Below are 23443 nucleotides of genomic sequence, written 5' to 3' on the forward strand. Positions count from 1 at the left end.
CAAAATTAATCTGTTCACCCTAATTTCTTTAAACTAGATGTTAATTCATACCCAATTTCATGCTTTATGTTAGATTTATGAAGCTGCTTTCCAAAAGCCATTATCATATACGGGATTAACATAAAACAATATTTTACATATATTTTTAGAAATTAAAATTAATTCATTGGCTCAGGCAGATTCAGAACCCCAGCTACTGGTAGCTAATGAATTACACATTATGGCTTGCATTAGAAAATCCCTCAAATCCCAAGAGGGCAGCAGCATGAGGGCATATTATTAAAAGCATTGCTGGTTCTCAATCACTGCAATACAAAGCATTCATTTAAGTGCTTCATTTAAACTTTGATAATTTTTTTAATTTAACCTCCTTTTGAAGGAAAGGAAAGCACTCAGTCTCCAAGCACTGAGTATGATTTAGGCTAAAACTCAAGAGTCTCTGCTTATAGTACCTGCACAGATACAGGCCTTTTTGGATCACTATCCCTTGGCAAGTTGTGCTCTGCCTCAAGACAGTAAATAAGCCTAGACTAGTACACATGGACTAGAGAATATCAGATATCTAGAAGTGGCTAGAATATCACCAGATGTTTTCAATATAAAATTATTTAAATTTTATTCCTTCATTGGCCATACTCAGTGTCAACTAAGTACTGAGATACTGATTCAGCCTGTAACTAGTTTTAAGCATCTCAAAAGTTCAATTAGGCAATGCGCTTAAATGTCTTGCTGAACAGGATAAACTGCCTGAATAAATTTATGAACAAGAAATAATTTATCCCTATAGTCAAACAATATTTCTGTGTAGAGTATTCAGTGTCTGTGAAGTGCAGTATCAACCCAACAGGCGAGCTGAGAAATTAGTTCTCCACAAGAATGCCAAGAATGGGGAAGGAGATAATGGACTCCACTTCACTTGGTAGGCATCTTTCAATAACAAGATTGTTGCAAAAGACATAGAACTGTTGCTCTGACATGGTTTTGAGTTCCTGAAGAATGTTATGATTACATACATATGCATGTATACCAAAGGAAGGACATGAATGTCTCTTGGGAGTACAGTGACTGTTTTCCATGGCATCTGTTACAAAACTGGTCTTTCAACCACCATGTGCTCATGTGAGAACAATCCCTCTTTCAGCACCTTCTACTTATTAAAGCAGCTCTTCAAAGAGGGGTTTTCACACCTTAAGAGACAAATTACAGTGATAGATTCTAGCTTCCTGTTTTCTGCTAGCCTGACTTTCTCTGAAAATATAGATGGGAGAAAAAAAGGCATTTTTTTTATTCTGGTATTCTATTAATTTTCTAAGATATCACCGAAAAGCCATTCCAAATTAGAAAGCTTCTTGTGCAGTTTCCAGATAATCTAAAAAAAAACCCAAAACAAAACCTAAGTAGTATACTTATTGATAAGGTAATAAAAAATAACTTCAAATGGTTGATTAGGTAAAGAAGTTAATAAGTAGAAATGACTTAACTGGAGCTGAAGGATTTTCTGTATTTGTTAAAAGGCACCCTATGTCTGTCCCTGTACAAAACCAGGCACTGCCCAGCTGCTGACTGGAGAGCTATTGCATGTTAAAAATATCACAGCAGACATAAAAAATAGCTGGTAGACCATGATGCAAATAAGTAGCAATGATGCAGCTTCCAAAGAGGGAGCAATACATTAACTGGGGCTCAGTGGAATTGGCACTGTGTTCTGTGCTATCCATTTTCATTAGTGACCTGGGGGACCCTATGAATCCAGCTTCATCAAAATCACACCAAGCATATGATGAAGAATAACAAAAACCTTTGAGAACAGAGAAAGATTATGCAGTTCTGAAGACTTTAAAGGTTACTCTCAATAACTGTGATTTAATGTCAAGCAACAAATTCAGAAGGTGATAGACCTAAACAAAAAATGGACACTGCTGTATAGAAAGTACTAATGCAGAAATAAGCTTAGATCAGATGATTGATAAAAGATTTTTCTTTTAGATATCAAGAATTATAATTTTTTCTTCTGCTAGAAGCCTAACTCTGAACATGCAATTCTGAAAAAAAAATCCAATCCTATGTGTTTTGGAAGAGGTGCTTCTGCTTTGCCATACTGCCAGAACAAGGCAAAAACACCAAGCTAGTGAGACTCTAGCAATAAAATTTTAATAAATCCAGAGAACTCCATGCTACAAAGACCTTGCTCCTGAAGCTCAAATAAAATGAATGCTGAGCTAGGATCTCTCAATAAATGCTTTCTGATTAAGTAATACTGTGTTTCTACATTGACTTTAGACAAGTTATCTGATCAATATTAATACACTGCTCTCTTACATATATAGATCAATGATATCTAATTAATTTGTCTTTATTCTGAAAATCAGGGTGATCTACTACCATAAAACAACTTCCCTGCACCATTCAACACAATTATTATCGTCCATGAACCTATTTTTTAAAGCTTTAAATTTTATCTTATATCAGTAGTTTATCAAATGAGATGCAATTTACAAGCTGAATTCATAGTGGGAAAGTAAGGTCAGCTGTGTCATAATTATGCATTCTGTTTTTAACAATGTTTTGGAGTTTTTTTTGAAACAACAAAATATAAAAGCAAAATATGTATAGATGTATATTAATGGTAGTGGAACCTCTCAAGTCACAAATCTGATATTGTAAATGCGAATTGCTAGGATAGCAAATAAAAACTTCTTTTTTGCAAATATATTTCTAATTCATTGAATCATACAAAAGAACAGATTCTCACACCAAATACAGAGTAAGTTGTTTAGTCACCAACACTTCACACTCTGGATTTAAAGCTCCCTCCCATAACTGAGTCCATGCAAATAGCTAAAACTTGTAACTCAATTATATTTTCCTCACACTAATTACTGCTGCCTCGGGGATGCCTTATGGTAGCCCTCAGTATTTAGATGCTGATCTAGGTGGTCGCAGGTCTCTGAGAGCCCTGTGTCCTACTTGGGCACCTTGGATACACCAATGACACCAAATGCCTGCCCATGTGTAAGTGCATCAAGTGAAAAACCCTTCAAGTTACTAAAAAATTACACTTCCTATGATCAGCCAAGTAATCAGCCTTCGTTTGTTTTCCCCTTGTACCTTCAGCCAGTTATAGATCATATAATCTTGTTCTCCAAGCAAAAGACTTTCCTTAAGGAAGAGAATTTACAGAGATAAAAAGAAAAAATACTCATGGCGTAACTATAATTAATGGCTGTAATTTTATATCAATAAGAATGAGAAAATATATGATTAAGATTCTTATGACAATATTATACAGAAACATTGTGCAGAAGGGAAGTTTTAAATTACTTTTCTAATTAGAACTTATCCTCTTAAAGGCTCAGATAATTCATGGCAATTGCTATACACCTGATGATACTATTAGGTAGTAAAAAATATTTGAATTTTTGTTTAGTACTCCAAGTTACATTTGTTTTCAGAAACTCTGGGAACTTGAAAGACAGGAAGCCAAGATGGAAAATTGCTTGCTTTTTGCCCGATTCCTTGCAAAAAGTAAAACTGAGAAAGGTGTTGCATAGTGGCCATGAAAACAATCTAAGCACCTAGGCAAATTTCCTTTGATTTTTCCTTTTAAATTTATCTCTTATTTCCAAAGCCATGTCTTAATACTTTGTGCGCTCATCCAATCAAGTACTTTTCTCCTTCTTCTTTTTCGTCTCTAAGTGGGAAAATCTGCACATACAACTGCTGTTAAGAGATGGCTCCTAGACTACTTCCTTACACTAGTGCTCTTTTTACAGGCCTAACAATAATAACAGCTGATCCTGCACAATTGTTAGAATAATAACAATATGGTCCTATAATAATTTTAACAGCTTTCTTTCACAAAGTCTTCTGTTTACTATTTTCATAATTATTACCCCATTATGACCTCAGCTTAACAAGGACAATATTAACAAATAAATCACTGATATTGATATTTCTAAAATTTGCAGTAGTAAATCATATGATTGGGCATAATTATTTCAATGTACACTCAGTGTGAGTGAACTTTCCTGTCGCTGCAGTGAGACACATACATGGTTGTTAACTTCAGAGAAATGGCACCATACTGCAATTGAGTTCTACTGATACACCTTCTAATTTGCGCAGAAAGAGATGGCAACTTAGAACCATGCTGCTGCTGGAGCTATTACAGGTTCTAGAGAATCCAGTAACTGTCATCCAAAATCACTGGTGAAAGCGAAAGAAATGTCAGAGAGTATCTCTCTGATTTAAGGACTGCACATTTGTTTAGGCAAAATTCTTCCTCTGATGTTTTATAACCTTAGTAATCCCAAGTATTCCTGAGGGTCATTTTTAAATGTTTAACTTTTAGTCAAATTTGAAGTTTCATGTACCATACTTTCAAAGCCAGTTTCCTGTTTTTAATCCAACAACAAAATCTGTGTTATCTTTTAAACTGTAAGTGCAAGATCTTCATGTGTATTTAATGTTTCTCATAATTATATCTGTAATTATAACAATAAAGCTTTCAACTCTTTCTGGTAACAGATTTTCTCTTATATCTATTCATTACTTTTATCATATTGAAAGATAAGATAGGGCATGCTTAAGGACTCATGGCTTTACAAACAACATAAACACAAAGCTTAAGCTTTGGCAACATTCCATATTTTACATTTGAGCTTGGCAAACACAGATTCTACTAATCAAGAATTAGCAACTGAAGAGAATACCAGACAGCATCTGCTAGGGATAATTATATTCAAATCAACAAGCCCAAATAACCAAGGGCATCTCTTCCATTAATTTTTGATAAATCTTGAAATAGCAGGGAAATTCCAGAAGAATGCTAATGTACCATTAATTTTTAAAGAAAAAGCAGCCCAAGTGCTTAGCCTAACATCAAGCAAAACAAAAGAAAGAGCAAGCTGATAAAAAGTCTAATTGGTAAAGAGTAAAGAACATTAAAATAATAAATGGCAGCCAGAATGGATTTAGAGAAAATAATTCTCATCACAGTAACATGATTTTTGTAAGATTACAGATTTGTCAAATAAAATTGCCTATCCTGGACATTGTAAAGCAATTCATTCAGTAACACACGACTGATTAAAAAGCTGGCACTTATATAGCATCAATAAAGTACCAGCTAAATGGGCTGAAAACTGATTAACTGACATGTCAAAAAATACTTCCCAGTGAAATGATCACAATGATCTACCAGAATCAATGAGGGAGAAACATATGAAAATACGAATAAGGATAGAAACATAAATAACAACAAGGCATTATGACAAGTTATCAGAATTACTTGGTTAGCTTGATCAAACAACCTAAAATGTGCTTTAATACAGCCAAATGCAAGGTTATAATGACAGGATCACTGAAAGCAAATCTTATGGCCTATGGCCTATAGTTAAAAGGGATAAGAGGATGGAAATACTGTGTTATAGAATATAGGTGCCACACAAAATTTGAGATGAGGGGATATAACAAGGCATCCTCTCATATTAATAACATCATGGCAAGAAAAAACTGCTTCCCCGGACTGTACACACAAAAGCAATAATGAATTAATGTTCCTCTGCATATGAAACTCATCGATATTATGATTAGTATTACATACAGGTTTTTGATCACAGTTTAATATTTTAAAAACTGAGGAAGTCATAGAAAAAAAATGAAAATTATAACACTGAAGAACATGGTTTGCAGTAAAAGACCTAAAAGAGCTCAATAATGTTAGTTTATTGAAAAACATATTGAAAGGTGCTTCAATTGTTCTAAGTGGATTCACACAGAGAAAATACTAGGAATTAAGGTTCTGTGTAATCTGGCATAAAAAATTATAACAAGAATAAGAACAGAAAGCTAACAGCTGAAGCCAGACAAATTAAAATTATGAATTAGGAATATTTTTTAACAGTGAAATAGTTTTTGTAAGAAACAAAAAGTTCCATTGCTTATGACTGTTCTTATGCAAACCAGTCAAGAATAGATACAAACCTAGGAGATGCACTAGAGTCAGACACAAGCTGTAAGGTGTCATAGAAGGGAAACAAATTGAAGCCTGACTAGATGATCCAATAGTTACTTTTAATCTTAAATTCAATATACAGGTACTGTAATATCTTACTACTGCTAATATATTTTCTTTCAGTAATTTTTCCCAGTGTAAATGACTGTTTTAATATCTTGAAATTCAATTTAGATCTTTTAATCACTATTTATGTGTTCACTTTCAGGCTTCAGTATTGGGTGGTTTTTTTGCCAGTTTTCACAATCTTTTAGTGTCTAAATTGGAGTCTGTGGATGGAAGTTGGATAGTGTTTTTTTTGCCAATTTTAGAAGACAAAAATTATTTACATATTTATTCAACAAATTAAGAAAGCAATGGTCTTACACACTTTCTTCTTCTGCCCATATTCAGTAATAAGGCACCATTACATCAGACTGCCCATGATGTGAGCCAGCAATACTGAGTGAAGTTGGGTCTGATTTTGATTTTAGTATTTTTTTATTTCACATGTGACCTAAGTTAGGATCTAAAAATGTACCTTTGATGTTCCTTCTATTGCTACTCACTGCACAGGAATTTTGAACAGATACAGATTAAATCATTAACCTTATCTCACACTTCAGGGTGCAAAGATCCAACACCTCTTTGCTGAACCCCTAGAAGCAGCTGCACAAATAAAGACTGCAGCTCTAATGTCCTGACTTACCCTACCTCATTTTAGGCAATGAAGACAGAGAGAAGGAAATACATCTCCAGAGGTCCAAGGTCAGTGGGTTCATCCACACTCCTGAGGCACCCTTCTCTCTCTGACAGGTGGAGAGGAAATTCAGCGTATTTAGATTCCTAGCAAACGTGCTAATATTAAAGTCAGATGATTCTGTCCTGATGGCAGATCACTTATGTTACACAAAGGCAACAGTGTCATGCATCAAATGAGAATGCCCAAATGAAAACAGGATGGTTGCAGGGACTCCACAAATTTGACAAGCTATTGGTTTGATCACTTGCTACTGGCATTAGAAGAAATTAAATTCAACTTACTCAGCCATTACCTTTCAAAGTAACTAAGTCACTAAAGTTCACCACAGAAAAAATGAGTAAAAGAAGAAATATATCCTATGGAAAGTGCTGAAATGTACATACAAGCACTAGAGAAAAAGCTCAAAAAAAAAAAAAAAGTCAGAGGTTCCAGTTTGCATTTGTTTATAAAGCAGCCTGCACAAACAGTACTATTTTGAGATTTCATCAAATTCCACATGACGTAACGACTCTATGACACCCCATTTTTGTGACTGCAACAGTCTGTCCTGACAGAGCTGAATTCAAATGGCAATTGCATGACATGTATGCTAATGCAAACTTGTTTCAGAAGAATCAAAACAACATGAATTAATGGCATTGACACAATGAAGGAGCCTGTCACTCTAAGTGCTATACACAGGACATAAACAGTTAAAATCAAGAGTTAAAATCAAATCCAGCTAGCTTGCATGAATCTGCATGTCACTGAGGTATATTAAATTAGACTTATTTACAAGCTGAAGTGATCTCATACATATAGTACTATTATAATCCAAAAGAGCATTTATTTATAGAATTTAAAAGAAATATTAAAAAACACCTCTCTTGTCTTTTAAATTGCAAAGTCGTGAACTGAAATTTGTATAACAATCTAAGCTAAAGACTGTAACCAAGTAGATTTTAAAGTATGTTCAGAACCACTTAAAAAAATCCAAAGTTATATATTTGGAGTTCTCTGGATGAAATACAGAAAAATATCTTCTAAATTGCTGTCTAACCACTATACGGAAAACACAAGGCCAATAATCTGCACTGTAGGATTTGAAAATCCCAAGACTGAAGTTCATGTGGGAATTACTTCCATCAAAGCTTACAAGCACTTTTGGATGCCTCACCCATAAAGCAGAGTTAGCTACAACCAATGAGTGGGGAAGGTTTTCCTGACTCTTTCTTTGGACCACTGCAACATGCAGTTTTATCTCACTAGACTTTTTCCTTAGGCACCAGACAGGGTGATCTTCAGCATGACAAAAAAATACTGCCCTGAATCCAAATCTGAACTACATGCAAAACTAATTCCTTCCTAAAGGTTGTGTTGCAAAGTGTAAAGACCATACACAGGATGCCTTCATCAAATGCATTTACACACACCAGTCAAAAACATCGGAAATGGCAGGAGATGTGACTTAGCCCAGAAAAAGGGGCTGAGCACCTAAGAAAAAATTTTCAACATCATCCAGCTAGCTCAAAAACAAAACTATGGCCTTGTCAGATGGCCATTTGGTATCTGGACATCTGACAAGGCCCATCTGCCAAAGCTCTCACTTTAGCTGGGAGAAAGCAGCTCAGTATCTTCATTTGATAGCATGACTGGTACTCAAAGTAGGCAGGAAGACTTACTGCCAAAACTGGACTGCTGTTTTATCTGGTGAAAGGGCTTCTCTGTTAGGGCATTGCAGGCAGAAGTATCATTAAAGTACACAGCTGAAGACCTATAGTAAGGTCAAATAACTTTTTCAGGGATCTAAAATATTGCTGGATTTCCAAGAGACCCAAATAAAAAATCTCAAATTGGTCTAGCCTTCAAGTCTCCAGGCTACCTCCAGCTCTGAAGAAAAATTAAATGAGGCATTGACAGTTTGTAACCAAAGCTTTGTACTCAAATAGCGGCTGAAAAGCCCTTCTCATTAACCTGCCAGGTAGGTGTACAAGAAGTTGGTTTGGATTGTAGTTTTAATACTGCCGCCGGGCAATGGCCATGACAATCAAGAAGAGAGGCAGACAGCACAAAAGGCTAAACTGTAGCAGGTAATGACTCTTGTTCCTGCTGCCTTGGCAGGCACCCCTAAGAAGGAGAAGGCATGAAGACGCTAAGACTTTATTTGAGGCAAACTGGAGATGAAGACAAGGAGCTGAAAGGAAGAAAGTGGCAGCGATGTACAAATTTGTGAACAAAACTGGTCAAATCACACATCCGTGAACCCAGTACAGCCTGCAACAACAGGGACAGAAGGGTGGTAAGTATTTTAGGCACTGGAAAAGAGCGAATGTGGTATGCATTTGTGTCAATTACAAACAGTGTACTTTACTGAGTATAGAGGCAGGTCTTCTACACTAAGGAGAAATGTTGGATTTGGGGGCTTTTCTTGAAATTTATTAAAAACTCTTCTATCTTACATGAGAGAGGGAGCAGGGGAGTGAGGGACCAACTAAATAAGTGGCTAAAAAAGCAGTGATAGGAGACATATAAAGATTGAGTACAAACGTATTTTATGTAACTGGAACAAAAAATAAATTAATAATAGCACCTCTGATAGTAAAAAGCATGTTTTGGTGGGAGGTTTGGACATTCCATATGGGGTAGGATGAAAAATGAAGTTGGAACATTCATGAATAGGCTCTCACCTTAGTTGGTACACAAAGGGAGAGAAAAATAAAAACTGCAGGAAGCCACTCTCTCACTTTGTCCTAATGTACAATAGCTCTGCATCCAAGATGGCTCACTTCCAATGTGTCTCCCTTTGAAAGGGATGTAGCAAAGGCAAATTGCTCTTCAGATGCCCAGGACAGAAATACCTGACCCTTTGTTATGTCAAGAGGGACCACATAAAATCACAGAAAAATAAGGTTGGATACAAACACTCAATATGATATTAAATATAGTTCTCTGCCCCAGTCTATTTATACTTTTCCCAAGTTCCCACAGGCTGTTTTAAAGATCCTCAAGAGTGAAACTGGGAACCTGTCTAAGAAATAGGTGCAACTTTATACTTACCACTGCAAACTTTTTTTCTAATGTCCCGTCTAACATGAAATTTTCATCCTGAAATTTTGTACATATACTTCTCATTTTAGTGTATTACAGAAAGAGTGACCAGATTCCCTTACTCTGTGCAAAAGTGCCTATCCACACAAAACCTGTGATATGTCCACTACTCTTTTAAAGTTAAAAACACTTCTAAACACTCTTTATCAGCTCTGCTCTCTCTCTATATATATACTTGTCTCCTTTAGACACTTTCCAGACGATACCTATAACATTGTAGGATACAACAATTTTATGTTTTTACAAGAGCACAGTACTGTTGATCTCTGTTCCTCCATTATGCTTCTAAATCACTTTATGCAGAACTACCTTTTCCACATGGTTCACTATGCTGTATTTGTACAGCTGGTTTTTCCTAAACAGTACATTGTCCCTGCTGCCTTTCATCCAACTTTTCAGAGCATTTCTTCAATTTTTCAAGACCATTTTAATTCTAATCTTGCCTTCCAAAACATGTGCAGTTCTTCCCAACCTCACATCATCCTCAGTGCAATTAAGTGTGCCACCGTGAAGGATGTTAATGAAACTCCAAAATGCACATGGCAGACTTACGTGGATCCCTGTTCTTTCTGTTCTGACATTAATAGCATCTCACTGAGCATGTTTTTTAAGCAGTTTTGGACCTATTCTATGATTACTTTCACCTCAACCATGTTTCTTCTGCCAGCTTACAAAAATGTTCTGTGAGATTGCTACAAAGTCTTTCTGAACTAAAGAAATATGACATTCAATTCACATGGCTGTTATGCTGCCATAGGCAATTATATTTGTTTGACATGGTTTTTCCTTTAGAAATCCACATTAGCTCCTACTCACTTCCTTGTTTTCTCCCAACTGCTTACAAAAGTTTATTTTGTTAATTCGTCACAGAAAATTCTTTCAGGGAAGGAAGTTAAGCCTACAGTATTCTAGATACATTTCCCTAGCTTTTCTTGTCCTGTCTCCTTCCTCCTTTTTTTAGACTTCTACTGTTTTCCTGCTTCCCACCCACTCTCCACAAGTTCTCAGAACTAATAAAGTAGCTGAGATGAAGGCTTCAGTGTGCTCACAAATATCTCGGGATAGATGAATATTCCAGCATTTCCCAGGCCTTATTGAATTGCATTAATCCAAGGGATTGGGAGAGGAATAGAATTTCGGCACTGCATTCTGCTTCCAGACAACAATAAAAAACTGAAAGCAGCCCCCTGGTTTTCAAAACTGTATTTAATAGATCACTCATGGAAAGAGAACTGAAACAAGATGGAAACAGATCTCTTTTAAAATTCTTTCTCAGTATTCCTTATAAATGCTTGCACATCTAGAAGTGATTCTTTTGCACAGCATTTCAAGATTAAATTAGATGTACTGCTCAGTGGTAACTGCTATTTTACCTGTGAATGTCAGGACATCCACAGCCTTCTCTATTAATTGCCTAGATTCCTCTTGCAATATAAAGAACAGAACTTTCCTAGCTTCCTTTATGTTTAAGAAATCAAACACTACCCAACCACACAACAGGCAGATTCAGTGGAGATCACTCTTGGGATTCCATTTTTCTGGGGATGTCTGGTCTTTCCCTCAATTCTGTGATACACTGCAGGACACTCTGACTTCTGGAATCCTGGTCTCCTGCAGGTTTCCGTGGAAAGCTCAGTACTCACCAGTTGTTATTTCTGTACAGCGAATAAAAGGTAAAAATCTTGTGGCTCAATATATAGCTTTCCCTACAGCAAAGAGGAGATTATGTTATTCAAATTCTTTATAGTGAGCCAATTTCCCAATAATGTATAAAATCCACTCCAGTTTACTCCCAACGACTTATTCTTAAGAAAATCTCATAAAAATTGACAGGCTGAGAAGAAATTCAATCAACTTTCATGTCTGCCCTGAGATGGAGAATTGTGTAAACTTAAACTGCTCCCTATCTTAATACACACAAGTACATGCCATTACTGAGCCACCAGGTGCTGAAGTAATTGGGTTCTCATCATTCCATTCTAGACCATCACTAAAAGGTGACCTTTTTGTTTAAAACTGAGCTGGAAAAACACAGACAGTGTAAAATCTGTGTTAAATGAATCACTTCGGGTAACTATCTGCATAACAATTCTAATAAAAAAATAGGATTTCTGCTCAGAAATCACATGCCCCCTGAAAGTGCAAGAGCCCAGCTCCTGAAGACTTTTTCTCCTGGGCACCAATACTGTTCACCACATCAACACTCTCATCCATTCTTCTGACATGAGTCCATTTAAACTGAATTACTTCCTTTTTTGATTGATGCTGTATTTTAATTGGTTTTGGTTGGGGTTTAAACAACATCAGGCCTATAAAAGTAAATTTTTTTCCATTTCTCTTGTCCCTGAGGAGTTTATACTAGAGACATGCTACCAGTAAGAGAGGCTGTGAGTAAGTCCCGAAGACAATATTAAAGCAGATCTGGTTGTTCACTAAAATCAATAAATTAATGTGCTCTGTTAAAGAAGTCCTATTACATTGATTTTTGAGCTTGAGCTTTGATTTCTTCCCTTTCTCAGAAACCTAATTACTCATTCTTACTTTCTCACTGCTGATGTAACACAGAATCTCAAATTCCTTTTGTTCTTTTTAATTGTATTTATTTCCTCTATTAGATATTGTGGTGAACTTTCAGCTTCAGAGTCTTTGAAGCTGTTTTCTGACATTTTCATGGCCTATCCACAGACAGATGGAAAGATGACCAGAAGCCTCTTAGATCTTTCCATTACTCAGTAATTATTTTTCTTACTTCTTTTCCTGGGCATCTCCTGCTTTAAACAAGAAAATTTGCAAAGGATTTAAAATTGACTGCCATGGTGACAAGGCAGATGAGTCTACAGAAATATTCAGCCTATAGCTTATTGAAAGTGTTAAAAAAAAGGCACCTTAAAGAATGACTTTGGGAAAATAAACAGGTAAGTACTACCATTTATGGTAGTTATCCATATTAGCTTTTTCTCTTTTGATGAGGCTTCCTTTCCCTTAGCTCCAGTGCAGACTGAGATTTACAAAAGGAAAATTTACTGTTGTGGAATACATACAAACTGATCATGCACTTTGGAATTATTGTGTAGTCAAATGTATCTTGGGAGTAAAAATAAAGAAAGCTAAAAGTAGCTACAGAACTGATTTAGAAAAAAATTCTTTCTCCTATACTGTGTGAAAGTACCTTTTCTATACTGGAGGTTAGCAAGAGTAAATTACAGTAGATCTGGGAACACAACTATTTTCACCTTGTATTGCATATCTCTGAAATTAATCTCAAATATAACAAAAAACCCCCAAAACAAACAAAAAAAACCCCCAAAACCAAACAACAAACAAACAAACAAACAAAAAAAACCAAACAAAAAACCCAACAAAAAAACAAAAAAAAACCAAAAAAAACCCCAAAAACCTGTCAAATTGTTTATAATATATAGATTTATCAAGATAATTGGATTTTATATTTCAAACACATCATCTTTTAAGCAACTAAAGAAGACCCACTCTATGGAAATCCACATAATACACAAATTCTTGACAGGAAAAGATATATTGGTTGGAGATATGATCAGGAAAAAGTTTTTACAGCATAGTTGAAAAAATATAAGTCATAATCATGAAGAAATAGAGTAATAAAATTGTATAAGAAGAAGACAATGTTCCTCAGAGGGAAGACAATTGTAAGAATACAGGAAAAAAGGACTTATCAAACAACAATAATAAACTTTTCAGCCTTTGTAAGCAAGTCAGATTCTGCTGATTTCTCAGACAGAATTAAAACTCAGATTGTGGTTAGCTCACTTCAGTATTTTTGTTTGTCATAGCTAACATCAGAAAATTACTCAGGAGGTGGGGAGACAGGAGGTCAGGCAGTGTGGGCATTGTTAATGATGGAAAGAGAAAAGAACTTGCTGCAGTCAAAGAGGCAATAAATGTCGGATGAAGACACCACGTCCTTTCAAATAAAAAAGAACAGGAAGATTTTAAGACACCATTTTCAAAAGAAACTTGACTCCCTCATAATAATAATTCATAAGGCAGTAGACTTAAGAATGATTTCTAAAATGTCAGAAATAGATCAAGTCTTGACCACAAAGGTAAGATTTTATCCTTCCTGCTTGCCATGGAGTTCTGCATAATAAGAGGCAAATACCTAAAATTAAAGTTCTCACAGGTGGTCACTAATTGGATGCTTTTAATTTTTCTAATCTTGACTTGGGAGCTCGGGATCTGGTTTGAAAAAATTATGAAAATTTACAGCTGTGGCTTGTTAAAGACAGAGGTTATTTAAGGACAAGTACAGACAACTCTGGCCACTCTCCATTGCCTGGAACTGAGCCACCTGAAACAGAGAGACAGACAGACAGACTCAACCTCTGAGAGGAATGCTCAACCCTCATTGTAAAATTGAGAAACTGAACCTCAAAGACAAAAGTAAAATTTGGCAAGGCAATTTTCATACTTTTGTGCTGTATCACATCCCAGCTACTAAACTTTCCTGGATTCAGAAGTGACATGTCCCCTTCTTTCTAACGATATTTTGGACCAATATCTGTCCATATTGTCCTCTTTTTGCACCAGAACCATTATTTCTTTCTCTATATTTATTTTCCTAGCCCATGGTGGGAATTATAGATTCCAGAGCTAACTCCAGGAAGGCCAGTCCTGATCTACATGAAGAAGGCACACCCTAACTCCAATCTGAGCTTCTGCACTGCATTTCTCAAAATTTATAACAGGGACAAATAGGTGTAAATCTTCACAACATATAATGATGAGTATTACAGACAAGAAAAGGAAATCAGTATTTTCAGAGTAGGAATGAGTAGTATGCCAAAACTGAGGTATACATCCACATGTCAATAACAAAGAAAAAAGTTTGTTGTTCTTTGGAGGAGCACCATTCATCAGAATAATTGGAGGAACACTTTCAGGGAAAAAAGTGGTGTCCAATGTAACTGTAGTCATCATACACGATCATGGGAGCCCATATGAAATTATGTCTGGTCTGGAGATGTCAAAAGTGATTAACTGCTTACTGAAGGGGCCTATCCCAGGTACCTTAAAAGTAACTTAAATTAGATTTCTAATACTTATACAGTTAAAAACATATACTTGATGATATTGAAAGAAAAAGGAGTTACGGCTATACACAGGATATTTGTCCCTTTTTAAGGTTTTTCTGTAATCCAGCCTTTCAAAAACCTAAAATTGAAGGGTTTCTGTATACCATCAAAAAAAACCCAAAAAACAAATGCTTATTCAGAGAGCAGCCCAACAAGTGTAGAAAAAAATTAACAGAATTTTATGGGCAGCACCAAAGTTACAAAATTAAATTTCCATATGGCAAACATTACTATGTCACATTTCATCTCTTTCTGTTGATTTCAAGGAAAAGTTACATTCAGTGACACAAGCAATTACATGATGTCCAATCTTTCCTGCATTGTGTATTCCACTCGTTTTTTTAAACAACATTCCATAACTCACAGAATTGCAGACCTTCTCATTACCACAAGCAAATTTTTTACAAAGAATTTTTTCCCATGTCTACAGGAAACTGTCAAAATATCCATGCTATAAAGATTTTCTCTTAAAAAAGAGAGGAATAGTTAGAATGAAAGAACATATCTGCATGAGGTATATGAATATCAGCTCCATATTTTACTATATTATTGATTATATAATTAGGAAAATGTCACAAAGTAATTTTCTTTTTAATTTAACAAAATACCATAGTTTGGTATTTGGTCTAGCATGTTCTCAAATGATTTTATAACCTTTTTTGTATCTGCCACTTCTAATTTTATATTTGATAGCTTTTAGGTTATATTTTAGAAAAAGCTTTAACACAGTTTTGCAATCAGAAATTTTATTCAGCTCACTAGCAGATAAAGTGGTGTTTTGCTTTCTTACAATGCTTACTCTATTAATTTTATGTTCTGACAAATTCAAAACAGGAATAAAAGGATCCTATTTTGACTAAAATAAAGGCCACAACTCCAGAGCCAATATCTCCCTATCCAAAGGAACAATATCCAAAGGAACAGGGACCAAACAAAGAAACAGATGCAATAGATTCTCACAATGTAATGGTACTCAAGAATGCAGTCAAACCCTCAATTCAACAGGACAGGTAAGCATATTATCTGTGATTTTGTGAGCCATCTCAGTGACTCAAGAGGCTACACTGTACTTCGAGGTAATCTTGTGATTAAGTACATGTTGAGTCAAGAACATGATGTATACTCAGTCACCAGCATAAAATATTTATCATCAGTATTTTGCAAAGGCTGGGGGAAAAAAGGGTCTTTGAATCTGAGCATCACGTAGCAGAGAATTATTAATTCAGAAAGGGCCTGAGATACTGGAAGAGGTTGCCCAGAGAGGTGGTGGATGCCCCATCCCTGGAAACATGCAAGGTCAGGTTGGATAGAAGCTCTGATCAACCTGATCTAGTTGAAGAAGTCCCTGCTCATTGCAGGAAGGTTGGACTAGATTACTGTTAAAGGTCCCTTCCAGCCTGAACTTTGATTCTATGATTCTACGGTGTCTTTAGGTCTGGCCCCATCAAAAGACAATCTAGAAAGATAGAAGAGTGCAAAAGCTGATGAATCATCAGCGATCCAGGTCGGCCACAAGTGGCAATGCTCTTCTTAAAAGTCCCCTCTGCTTTCCTGCTCTTTCACCTCCCTGCCCCACCCAACATACACAGTCACTCAGCCCCCTAAGTCAGACTGCAGCCAAATGCCACAAATTGTAATCTCTCAGTCAAAGTTAAAATTTGCATTTTTCATAATTCTTACTACTTTTGTTTCCTCAATTTGCCTTAGTGCATTTTGCTGGACTGCTTTTAATCTATTAAGTCCATTTTACATCTACTAATGCCAACTAAAATAAAACATAAGCAATGAATGAACAGGCCCACGTCATGACTGCACAGGCGAACTCACCCTGGCTGTGTGTCATCCGTCACACAATGGTACGTAAAAGTTCCAAACATCTGCACTCCCAGAATCCCATACAGGAGAAGAAAGAACAGAAGGAAAATTGAAACGCTCCATATTTGCTCTCCAGAACGCCTGGCAAAAAGATAAACAGTCACTGAAAGCACAGGCAATGCGAAGCCTCCTCTGAAAAGAACAGAATCTATAGAATAGAAAATATGCTCAAGCAAAGAGAGCAGTATTTCATCCCGAAGAACATTTCTCCTTAAAACTGTTCCCTCACTCTGTGCACAAGTAGAAAAGGGGGCTGTGATTTTTTTATAAGCCCCTAAGTCAGGGTAATTAAACCAGCTGAAAACTGCAAAGGGTGGAAAAACCACCCAAATAACATGTGTAAAATCTGGCTTTTGTAAAGTAGTATTTAATGACTCACACAGATGAGATACGGTAATGAAATAAACTTGATACCGAATAAAGACCAAAAACTCTTTCACATTACCATGACATGTATTTTGCCATTACACGCTGTACCAAGCACACTTACACGTGTTTCTTTGCATCTCTTGCATCTCTGTATACACACCCTGGAATGGCCAGGTGTGTATACAGCATATTACATATGCTCATGTAATGTTATTTAAAAGTATTACCCTACCAAGGGTATTCACTTTGATTATTAAATGGCCATATTAATGGAACAGAATTTACTGCCATTGGTTGAAGATTGCTGGCTACATTTATTAGCAAAAATACTTTAAAATTTATTTAAACATTTGAAAGTTCTGATTGTTTTCTATAAAACATGATGATTCCTTGAATATAGAAAATAACAACAATCTTCTGGCCAGAACTAAAACTCAGGAGGAAAATGCCCATTAAGCACGAAGGGTCATTGATTGACTACACAGTCAGTCTTCCAAGTCAAAACTTAAATAAGCTTTGTTATTTTTCAGACAACAGCCTTACTTACTTCAAGATATTTGTTATCCTTGTTCTTGGCAGCTCAAAACGAAAATATATTCGGAATGCTCGAATCATAATGAGTGGTCGTGGAATCCGTAACATGCCCCAAGGTGACATCTGGTCAACTATTTCAGCTATTTCAAACACCTACAAATAAAAGAATCAGTAGCTTGTCTTGAAAACCCTGTCCTTCACCTGTGTTCACTTCCAGAGCTTTTGAAAGTATTAATACTATACATGTTTTTTATTTTCCTTTTCAATCTTGGCTTACTTTAGTTTATTTCTACCACACATTTAAAAAGAAAAGTATTTGTAAATACTTTCATTCACTTCTAAATTACCCTAATGGCCTGTTTCTGTACCAGTCCTACCCCACATGTTTCCCACAAAATTGCTGGAAGTATTAATATAGTTCCAATATGACAATCAGTATCTGTTAACATTGCACGGCACTAAGGTTTTTACTGTGATATAAAAGTACATATACACAGACTGCCTATGAATTGCAACATGATTATAAATTCTCCATTTAATTCCAAGTGCATGACAAAATTGTACATCATCTCCTAGACTCCACTTACAATATAAATTTCAGCCAAGGTTATGCACTCAATAGAGTATTTAGCTGAATGATTGGGTGCAAATACCTTGTTTTAATCCCTGTCTCTCACTCGGAGAGTAACTGATTGATTTAATGTTTGCACAAAGTACTGAGAAAATGGAGAGGGAACCTGACAATGCATAAACTGGGTAATGTACAGTTCTTATCTGTAACAATCAACCTTCATTCTGCATGTGTACAAGGTGTACCAAAGTCTCCCCTGTGCAAAAAGCAGAAAATTACAATGTGTCTTAAATTTGTCAGAAATTTTGTAAGTGCCTAACAGCAATCAATACAAAACTTTTATAATCCTTATGCTATTGTAAGCTCAATGTCAGAGTTTTCAACCTGTTCTTATCCAGAAAACCTGCTGCAGTTAGGGACTGATTGTTTAAAATTTCACCTATACCTTAACACTGCAATTTTTTGCAATATGTCCAAGTTCCCTTCTTCATAAAAGTTTATCAAACTGTTTCCAAATGTTTTGGTTTTTTTTTCACTGTGCTTTAACGTGAGTTTTAGAAATTTTTTTGTTAGGTATGAGTGATACTACATGAAACCACTCCACTCACTATATCATTACAACTACAGAATGGCAAACATCTACCACTGGAATGATTCTCCTTTTAGGTGCCTGAGCCAGTCACCATGGCACCCTACTGGACGCAGTGGAAGGAAATGAGCACAACTATCATGTGGAGTAAGAGAGAAATGTCTCTCTGAAGATCCTCCTTCTCCTCCTGATTGCACAGGGTTTATGTTAACAAGCTTCAGATCAAATAAGAAAAAATAATCAAGAAAAATTCTACTACTAATGTAGATATGCTGCAATGTGCAATTATAAATCTGTTGAATTCAGCATGTTTTTTTAAAACAATTTGATCCATGTACAAGCCTACTTCCACAACTCACATTTATTTGATTGTGCCAAGTGTTTTCACAATTAAGGGACTATTCATTGTAAAAGAACGTGAAATGATTACCTGTAAAACCAGTGACACCCAAAGACAAAAGACCATGAATCCATCAAACACACACCAACGATCCTTTACATAGGAGCTATCACCCTACAAGAAAGGAAAGCTAAGAGGTTAATTTTTGTTTATTGTCAGAACTTACAAACATCATAAATAAGAGCTCTTGGAAGAGCTCTTTAAAAGTGCACAGCTCTTCCTGTGCACTTTTAAAAGGCCACTTTTGAAAGACTCCAAAAGCCCAGTATCTGTATCAGAATATACTGGAAATATTGTGTGGGTAAATAAATACTAACTTCATTCTTGCACAATATTTCTAAGTTTATGTCAAAAAAACTGTTACAAAGACTGCTATAAATCAAAATTCACACAAAAAATGAACACTGGACTTACCTTTCCATTGTATTTCCCATTATAAAATATTTACATAGGAAGATCAGTGTAAAATGCTGGCAATCTAGTATTGTGGTAGTCAATTATTTCAGTACTGTTTAACAGTTTCAATTAAATCAGTATCATTTTACATTCATTTCTTCATAAGTTTTTAATCATGTTCCATGCTCTGGGGAAGCCTCACTATTTCAAAAACACTTGACAGTAACCACTGTAACATCAGAACATGATTTTGGTGGCAGTCCAATCCAGAGATCATTCCTAAAAGGCAGCATGAAGATTTCTGCATCCAAGCTCAGTTTCCTTTATTCTGCACTATTCTCAACCTCTGTTCCAGTTTGCATGTTTCAATATCCTCATGTTCCACACCATTCCTGACAACATGTGACACAGGTCCTCAACTGCAAGCTATAAAAACACTTCCTTCTTGGGCTGCTAACGCCTGACACTTCACTTCAAACACTGAACTCAAAAATATCTACATTTATTAGATAGATTATGGCTGAGTGTTAGCTTTGTGTACCTCATGAAGCACAGAGGAAGTTGGAGAATAAATGCATGTAGAAAGATGAAGCTTGTTGAAAGGGAGATTAGACAAAAATACACCTAAGGAAAGTGGATATCCCATTCATGTAGAAACACAGGCACAGAAAATGACACAGCATCTCAAGGCACAAAATCACACCTTTTTAAATGAAGTTTCCCACAACAGATTTAATACAGTCTTTCCTGTGTTATACAGTCTTTGGTTCCTTTTAAGTGATCTTCCAGGTGCAAATGGCAATGTTTGACATCCACTTTTCACAGCTATAACTGGGCAAAAATTATTGTCATGTCTCAAGAATCTTGAAGCCATTGCTGGACTTCGGCCTTATATGTGAGTCCTGGGTTTATAAACATTTTTCTTTATCTCAGTTATAGTTATTTCAATTTTTTTTAAGTCTCAGCATTATCATTCACTCTAAAAGCACAGACAAGATGTTTTGTTTTAATCTAATATTTTCAGTGACATGCACTATCCTAAAGATGATTTATTATTTCTTGCAGTAGGCGACAGCATGATATATTGTGCAAATAGAGACAAAATAAGTTTTAAAAATTTATTTCAGTTGCAAAAATTCTTCAGGGTAGAAGTGAACTGTTAGGGAACCAGGAAAATACAGTAAGTGATTTTCAAATCAGAAATACAGGACAGAGAACTTTGGGACTATTTTCAGACAAAGATTTCCTAACACATAAGGATGTTAAAGTCCTCAATTCAAGGACTATGAGGAGGAAGACTGCAAATCAGGGAAGCAACAGAACAGGAACTTTTCCATCATATTTTTAGCCTACCATTCCTGAAGAAAGTAGACTTAGTTCCTCATGTAAACTCTGAGCTAATCAGTAACTCTTCACTCAGGGCTGAGAGAACTCAAGTTATTTAGTGGTTGTGCTCAGTACCTGAGAAGCAGAAACATGTTATTTCTCCACAGAGATCACCTACTCACACTCTTAATCTCTTACTCTGGAACAAATCTCCAATGAGATTTGAATCAACATGCTACTTGAGTCTTTCAATTGTGGCTCTGAACAAAAATGCTGATTGGTCTTTCTCTTGCTGAAGAACTCCTTGATAATTACTTTTCTTCTCTTAAGCACCCTTTGTCTAAACAAAAAGTCTTCCCTGAGTTGTGCTGTGCAGATCTGAGCACGAACTTAGGCACAAGTTCCTGTATTCACACTCCTCTGAATAACCCACCAAGTTCTCACTGAAAGCCAAATCTTTTTTTAGAAACTGCTTTTTCTCTCCACAATAGTTGTGGTATGATTGAAGCAGCTTTGCTGTTTTCTCCTTACAAAGGAAGATGTCATGACCCTTTCCAGTCTTCTCATAAGTCAGGCTGCTGCACCAGCTCACTGCTCTCGCTGTCACACCCAGCCTGCTTTCACCGCTACACCCTCCCAGTAAGGGCGGCTTGCGGTGGGTCACCCACAGAAACTCAGTGCACCTGAATTACATCTGAAGGAATTACTCCTTTTGGGGAGCTCCTGGCTCTTTCCACTTTACATGTAGAGAGGCTTTGGCTAAATCCTGTTAATGTCATTTGCCATTTGTCTGGCAGTGGATGTGGTGGGGAATCTTTAATGCTTTCATACAGTGTATTGACATGTGGATGTTAGTTGCCCTTGGAAGCATTTTTGAGGCTTTCAACAGCACAATCTGCTTAATGCAAAAATCAGAATTTATGTGCTACTTCCATGAAAAATCTAATTCTGGCTAAACACAGGCTAGTACTTGTTATTAATAGCAATGAACAGTGAATTTCATTCACATTTGAAAAAAAATCTTTAGGCTGAAATATCACATTCATGGTCAATGACAGCTCTTAGACTTAGAAAGGAATACAAATAAATGGCATTTAAATACCTCTGGTGACATCGTACGTAAAATAGCTGAAGTATTGCAATGTGTTAACTCCACAACCTTTTTTCATTGTATCTGCTGAAATCTGAGAATTATTGATGAAGTTTCATTTAGTATTTTTTTTTTCTGAATGCGTTATTCCAGAACATGAAGGAACTGTAGACAAGTAGCCTTGTGCAGAGACTAATCAAAACCTCTTAAAAGTCATTAAAATTGCTGACTTCCTACTGCCTACAGTGGACAGTGGAATCTTGATGTGCACAAGTCCTGAAAACTTCTCCAGCAACACGATTTACAGCCTATCTAGACAACAAAATCATTTGCCACTCCTCCAAAATGAAGCACCACAAGGTGCCAGAAGATCCACTTTCTCAACTGTGCTGAGAATATGTTGCTTTCGCAGCTATGCTTTAAAGATAAAATGCCTATAGCCAATATTAGGTGCCCCGAACAATCATTACACATGTTCATAGGGGAAAAAAATTAAGACCTAACACATTGAAAATGTGAGTCAGTACAAAATACAGAGAACCACACATAGAACTAATAACACTTGGGGCAGTCACACTATGAGAGCCATTACAGTTTAACTCACATGAGAAGGAAGACTAGACAGACTGCAATTCTTTAATAAATGCTTATTTCATTATAAACCTTGCTGAAAACAAAATACTCAATGAAATTAATCGCCAAATTACATAAAGCAATCTGCTTGTCTGCTAGTTTTCTCAAGCAATTTCAGTATCTCAGTGGTAAGGTAGACAGCTTAGCTAGATGGTAGCACAGATATCCCTGAGGTCATTTCTGCCCCACTTGTCTCTTAACACCTCAGGAACACCTTGGGATGAACAGCAAGTCCCTGCAAATCAACAGCCTCCTTGCCTCCTTGCTTGCCTTCAGGAATTTTTGTTTCCCTTTCATCCCTGACTACAACCTGTTCTCTCAACCCTTCCCTTCTGCCTCTTTCCAGCTGACTCTGTCTGAAAGCTAAATAAAATAAGTAATATGATATTTGCCCTGAATAATCAGATTTGCCATCATTTGGAAAGGAGTCCTGCAGTGTTGGATCTCTCATTAGAACCCTAGTCTCCCACTTTTCCTCACAGTCTCTGACAAACAGGATAGCTGAAAGAATGCAGAGAGACCCTCAAGCTCAGTAACAGTAGGCTACTGTGCCATTCTGTCGTGATCACTGGATCCTGCATGTGCTGGTAGTGATAAACCAAGCACATCATCAACTCTGGTACACCCTTCAGATCATCCTGTGGGCTACTTTGTAAAGCACTGCAAACAAGTATTAAGGTGTAGAGGCTGACGTTTATGGAGAT

At 36.3% G+C, this 23443-nt stretch overlaps 1 protein-coding gene across 2 annotated transcripts in view; it reads right to left on the reverse strand.

Moving 5' to 3' along the window:
• Window positions 1–23443, reverse strand: part of NALCN (sodium leak channel, non-selective) — a 214728-nt gene that overhangs the window by 175540 nt on the left and 15745 nt on the right. For both annotated transcript variants that reach the window (XM_041478293.1, XM_041478292.1), the window contains exons 3-5: window positions 19325–19408; window positions 17748–17887; window positions 16784–16912 (exon numbers count right to left, since the gene is read on the reverse strand). In XM_041478293.1, the coding sequence (XP_041334227.1) occupies window positions 16784–16912; window positions 17748–17887; window positions 19325–19408 (353 nt within the window). The remainder of the gene's footprint in view (window positions 1–16783; window positions 16913–17747; window positions 17888–19324; window positions 19409–23443) is intronic.

The sequence above is a fragment of the Pyrgilauda ruficollis genome, unplaced genomic scaffold, assembly GCF_017590135.1.
Source record: "Pyrgilauda ruficollis isolate IOZ18807 unplaced genomic scaffold, ASM1759013v1 scaffold44, whole genome shotgun sequence".
Classification (NCBI taxonomy): domain Eukaryota; kingdom Metazoa; phylum Chordata; class Aves; order Passeriformes; family Passeridae; genus Pyrgilauda; species Pyrgilauda ruficollis.